The sequence below is a fragment of the Amblyraja radiata genome, chromosome 1, assembly GCF_010909765.2.
Source record: "Amblyraja radiata isolate CabotCenter1 chromosome 1, sAmbRad1.1.pri, whole genome shotgun sequence".
Classification (NCBI taxonomy): Eukaryota; Metazoa; Chordata; class Chondrichthyes; order Rajiformes; family Rajidae; genus Amblyraja; species Amblyraja radiata.
In genome coordinates, this window is record NC_045956.1 from 141905532 (window position 1) to 141911972 (window position 6441).

At 39.8% G+C, this 6441-nt stretch overlaps 1 protein-coding gene across 2 annotated transcripts in view; it reads left to right on the plus strand.

Annotated features, from left to right (window-relative positions):
- kif24 (kinesin family member 24) overlaps window positions 1–1900 on the plus strand; it is a 94802-nt gene extending 92902 nt beyond the window's left edge. For both annotated transcript variants that reach the window (XM_033031925.1, XM_033031936.1), the window contains exon 13: window positions 1635–1900. In XM_033031925.1, coding sequence (XP_032887816.1) covers window positions 1635–1748 — 114 coding nt within the window. In that variant the 3' untranslated portion in view covers window positions 1749–1900. The remainder of the gene's footprint in view (window positions 1–1634) is intronic.
- Window positions 1901–6441: the final 4541 nt, after the last annotated feature.

Here is a 6441-nt window from a genome sequence, read left to right on the forward strand (position 1 = left end):
TCTGATGGAGGCAGATTTTAAAACTTACTATTAATTTCCATTAAAGGGCCTGTCCCACTGTACGAGCTAATTCAAGAGTTCTCCCGAGTTTTCCCCGATTCGAACTCTGAGAATGTCCGTAGTGGGTCCGTAGGAGTTCGTGGATGTCTCGTAGCGGCTCGAACAAGTAAAAAGTAACAATTTATTTCATCACAAATATTTTTTTACCTGTGGACACAGTGTTGAAAAAACGTCACGAGTTTACCGGATTTCCCGAGTACCTACCGTTACTTGTACGAGCCGCTACGAGACATCCACGAACTCCTACGGACCCGCTACGGACATTCTCCGAATTCGAATCAGGGGAAAACTCGGGAGAACTCTTGAATTACCTCGTACAGTGGGACAGGCCCTTAGCTTTCTCATTAATTGCCCCCTAGTGGTGAGTGACAAGATCTGGGCGAGTGCATCACAGGTTGGGGAGAAGGCAGAAGGCAATAGACAATAGACAATAGGTGCAAGATTAGGCCATTCGACCCTTCGAGCCAGCACCGCCATTCAACGTGATCATGGCTGATCATCCCCAAACAGTACCCCGTTCCTGCCTTCTCCCCATATCCCCTGACTCCGCTATTTTTAAGAGCCATATCTAGCTCTCTCTTGAAAGCATCCAGAGAACCTGAGGCAGAGAATTCCACAGACTCGCCACTCTCTGTGAGGAAAAAGTGTTTCCTCGTCTCCGTTCTAAATGGCTCACTCCTTATTCTTAAACTGTGGCCCCTGGTTCTGGACTCCCCCAACATCGGGAACATGTTTCCTGCCTCTAGCGTGTCCAAACCCTTAACAATCTTATATGTTTCAGTGAGATCCCCTCTCATCTTTCTAAACTCCAGAGTGTACAAGCCCAGCTGCACCATTCTCTAAGCATATGACAGTCCCGCCATCCCGGGAATTAACCTTGTAAAACTACGCTGCACTCCCTCAATAGCAAAAATGTCCTTCCTCAAATTAGGGGACCAAAACTGCACACAATACTCCATGTGTGGTCTCACTAGGGCTCTGTACAACTGCAGAAGGACCTCTTTGCTCCTATATTCAATTCCTCTTGTTATAAAGGCCAACGTGCCATTTGCTTTCCAAGGCAGTGGATTAGTACAGCATTAATGTAAATGGATGCCTGTTAATTGGTGCAGATTTCAGTGGGATGAAGAGCTTGTTTCTGTGCTGTGTCATTCTGAATCAATGTGGAGTAGGATAAATAATAACCATATAAGTCACAGACTGTGGCCAAATTTATTACTTTGGATATTGAAGAAGCCAACAGATGATCAGCAGTGTGAAGATACATACTATTAATTAATTCTATTAATTTTTTCTATTTATTATATTCTATAATACTATTAATTCCTTTTGTGTCATTAGAAAATCTTTTAATATCGTAATAATATCTGAATAATATGTAATAATATTATCTAAATAATAAATATATTTTCAGTGATGTCTTTTGATAATGTATTAGCACTTCTTCCCTCATCAAAATGCTATAATGTATCAGTATCAAATATATTAGAATTCATGTAATTGCATGAATACTACAAACAATTATTTTCAGCATTTGAAAAATGCTTGAATAAAAGCATTGTGTTTCTTGGCAGGACTTCAAGGATTATGTAACGCAACTAGAAAAGATCCTGATGCTAAAAGCTGAAAGCATCCAGCACTTGCAAGGCGAGATCCATAAGTATCAAATTCATCCTGGAACAATGTGACAATTTAATAATCCTGAATCTTAGCTTCAGTGTAAATTATAGTGGAAGAGCAAGAGATGAACAGAGAATGCATTTGACCCTTCTATAATTTTCAGAGTGACTGTCTTATTTAAATGCAACAAACAAAAATAAATCTTTACATATCTTTGTGATCTAATTGTAAACTTTTTTATCTCGGTATGGTCAAATATAAATTGAAGATTGCATTTTCTCTGGATTCTATCCAAATGCTCAATCATTTACCAACAATTTTTTTTGTGGAGGAAGTTTACGGCAGATTTCACGATCATTGGATAACAAACAATGTGTATTTAAAAGTGTTTCTGGGCAACAATAAACAAACCAATAGATTAGGCTCAAGAGAAGGTAATCCAGCCTTGGGAGCCTGTTATGCTGTTGAGACCATGGATGAATACCATGGAAGTATATACTATCTCAGAAATTCACACAGTCAGCCATACTTGGACATGATGTCCAATTCTTGTATAATTCAAGTAATGAAAAGGACAATTGCCATTATATAATTAGGTAAGTTAAAACTTGTTAATCCAGTAAGAAAAATCATGCAATTGTCGTATAGCCTGATACAACACGGAAAAGCGGGCAAATGGAACTAGCTTAGATGGGACATCTTGGTCTGCATTGACAAGTTGGGCTGAAAGGCCTGTTACTGTGCTATATGACTTTATGACTCTTATTTGTCACCCTCTAGTTTTCCATCACCTCACCCGTGTCTAACAATGCTTCATATATCTCAGTCCGGACTCCTGCAATGCCTTCTCCAGCTTCCCAAAGTGTCCTTGGTTATATCTGATCACGCCCGGGAGATTTATCTGCCCTCATACATCTCAGGAAGTCCAGCACCTTCTTGAATGTAATATGGACTGCTCTCAAGCCAACTCCATTAACTTTCCCAAGATTCCTAGTCTTTGTCTTTGCCTGCAGTAGAAACAGAGCATACTCAGTTGCCCATCTCCTACAGTTCTACACACATGATCATGTTGGAATCTAAAGAACCTGACATTCTCTCTAGTTATTCTTTTTCCTTAATATACATAAAATCTATTTGGATTCTCCTTACTTCCATTTGCCAGAGCTATCTCATATCGTCTTTTTATCTCGGTAGACAAAAGTGCTGGAGAAACTCAGCGGGTGCAGCAGCATCTATGGAGCGAAGGAAATAGGCAACGTTTCGGGTCGAAACCCTTCTTCAGACTGATCATCTTTTTTTCTCTCCTGTTTTCCTTCTTGGTATGCTCTTTAATTCCCTTTATTCCCCCAGGGATACACAATCCAGCTGCTGTACCTGACCTATGCCTCTTTTTTTGCTGACCAGAGCCTCAATTTCACTTAATCCAGGGTTTCTTATTGACACCTATCTTGCCCTTCTCTCTAACAGGAACACAAACTCTCACCATCACACTTTTAGAAGCATCTCACTTTCCGGATGTCCCTTTGTTTGCAAACAACCCAATCAATTATAACAGCAGACTAGTTAATTAACAAAGCACAAAATTAAATACGCAAGTCTTTTAAAGCATAAATTGAGAAGAGGACAAATTTGGAATTGATTCCCTGAAATTTCACTTCAAATAAAATATATGAAATACACCCAGCTGAAGTGATGAAAACAAAGATTAAGTTCTGCAAATATGGAACTGTAGGGCGGCACGGTGGTGCAGCGGTAGAGTTGCTGCCTTACAGCACTTGCGGCCCCGGAGACCCGAGTTCCATCCCGACTACGGGTGCTGTCTGTACGGAGTTTGTACGTTATCCCAGTGACCTGCATGGGTTTTCTCCAAGATCTTCGGTTTAGAAACATAGAAATTAGGTGCAGGAGTAGGCCATTCGGCCCTTCGAGCCTGCACCGCCATTCAATATGATCATGGCTGAACCTTTCCTCCCACACTCCAAAGACGTACAGGTTTGTAGGTTAATTGGCTTGATATATAAGTGTAAATTGTCCCCAGTGCGTGTAGGATAGTGTTAGTGTGCGGGGATCGCTGGTCGGCACGGACTCGGTAGGCCAAAGGGTCTGTTTCCGCGCTATATCTCTAAATTAAACTAAACTAGAGAGTGGTTGAATAGTCTTGCTCGTCATCATTTGTCTGAAGAAAATTGGAAGCAAGTCAGTTGTTGGTCTTTGGTTTAAGTAGGTTATCACACTCCATAGCATTTATCAAGGACTCTACACTGGTAATTTGGGCAAGATCCTTCATTCTCACTGTAGTTAATGTGGCAAGGTGGTATCTTACATGTAGAGTGGTTCTGGTTGGATGCAAAACCAGCCAAACTAGTATTTTCTCCTGGAAATAGAAATGTTTACTTAGCTGCAAATGCAATAACATCATTAGGATCAATAAATATTCCTGTACAGCAGTAGCTAGGTTGTGCACGGACATGTTCAAACACATAACTGCAATAGAGTGTGCACGTATATATATGCTTGCATGTATTTTGCTGTGGTTTGAGCCACTAATATTATGTGGTGATTCTACTACTTTTGGAAACTTGATATATAAAAATTGAACCTTAGAAATAAATGTCACCAGTTCACAAGAGCCTCCTAAACCCTAGTCTGAAAAAAAAAAGTCAAACAAATAAAACCTATCCTCTGTATTTCTTGCCTATGTTAGTTAATAAACTGTTGAAATATTGTCAAACCAAATTAAAGCTTAATGTCCAGCTCTATAGAAAAACACAGGATTGTAAAAGTACAACTCATGTACAAGCATATGCGGAGCGAACTCTGTCAAAACATTGGCAGAAATCACTTCAACCTCAATCTGATTTTGTTCCTCAGTGTATTTAGTCGTAGTCATAGAAACATAGAAAATAGGTGCAGGAGTAGGTCATTCAGCCCTTCGAGCCTGCACCGCCATTCAATATGAACATGGCTGATCATCCAACTCAGTACCCTGTACCTGCCTTCTCTCCATACCCCCAGATCCCTTTAGCCACAAGGGCCACATCTAACTCCCTCTTAAATATAGCCAATGAACTGGCCTCAACTACCTTCTGTGGCAGAGAATTCCAGAGATTCACCACTCTCTGTGTGAAAAATGTTTTTCTCATCTCGGTCCTAAAAGATTTCCCCCTTATCCTTAAACTGTGACCCCTTGTTCTGGAGTCAAACAGACCCATCGGCCAAGCTTGCCAGTGCTGACCAAGGTATCCCATCTACACTAGTCCCTCCTGCCTGCATTTGACACATATCCATGGATTCCTATCCATGTATCTGCCCAAAGTCTTTTAAATGTTTTATAGTTTCTACTTCAACTACCTCCTCCGGCAGCTTATTCCACATACCCACCACCGCCTATGAAAAAGTTCCTGTTAAATCTTTCCCTCTTACCTTAAACATATGTCCTCTGGTTCTTGATTCCACTAAATACTCTGAGTAAAAGACTCTGCACATCCACCCTATAAATTCCCTTCATGATCTTATACACCTCTATAAGATCACCTCTCATCCTCCTAAACTCCAAGGAATACAGATCTAGCCTACCCAACCTCTCCCTGTAGCTCAGGGGCCCTCAAGGAAAGATCCTATAGACCAAGCAAGATAGACCACTCCTTCTAAATGTGATGGGCTGACGTGTAGTACGCAACGGAGCGGAATGTGGGCCTTTTTTTCATCCATTTCAGTAACCCGACCCGACTCGCAATGTAATCAACGATGCGGGGGAAAAGCTTGTGTTAATAAATTATAATTCTGAAAATGAGGAGTACCAAAGAACTTTCATTTTTACGAGGATGCTTCCGTAACTGGCTTCCGTCTCCGCACTAGTATCTTTGCTCCGCTATGGGATCTTTGGTGCGGAGACGGAAGCCGGTTACGGAAATGGGGCCGAAATTACCCTTGAACCTGCACTATGTCTTTCTCGTCGAGTGATCTATCTTGCTTGTTATAAGATCTTTGCCCTCAAGTACTGACAGCATCTACATACATTTTATCTGCACTGTTTGTACCTTAGAATCACAGAATTTTCAACTGTCTAATTTTAAGAATCACTCACCTATTAACAATAAGCAGTAGAGGGCAATAATAGATTAAACCTGCTCTTGCTTTTCAAGAATGCAATATGTTATTAGCTTATGTATGACACACAATACATGCAGTGAAAGAAGTACCATGTATTTTACATTTTATTGCATATTTGAAACCATACAATTCCATTGTTTTTTTTCCCTTTTACCTTCATATGTAATTTCTCTGTGGCTATAGCATATTTTGCCATTTGAAATTTGTAATGCACATTTCAATGGAAATGTTGATTTTTTTAAATCAAAATTGTCTGCAAGCAAACTGTATCACTGTAAAACTTTAAGAAATCATAAGTTTAGCTTTTTAAAAATATCTTATAGAGTACTAAAAAACTTCAGGATAGAGCATTATAACAGCTTTAATGCAATTATCAATGTTAAGTATCTGAACTACCATACATAACTGCAATACTTTGTGTTACTAAGGTTCTCATGAGTTAACATAATTCCTTTACTTACACCCATTTCAAAATTATTTGTTTGATTTCCATCAGAAAAATTATGGCGAACAATATCTCTGACATTTTAAAATGACAAGGAGTGGAAGGGAGGAGTCATCTTCCTGTTAGGTTGTGCTTTACAAAATGCATTATCATCATCAAGGAGAATAGCAAGATCATGGAACATCATGACCAGTGGTGTTCTG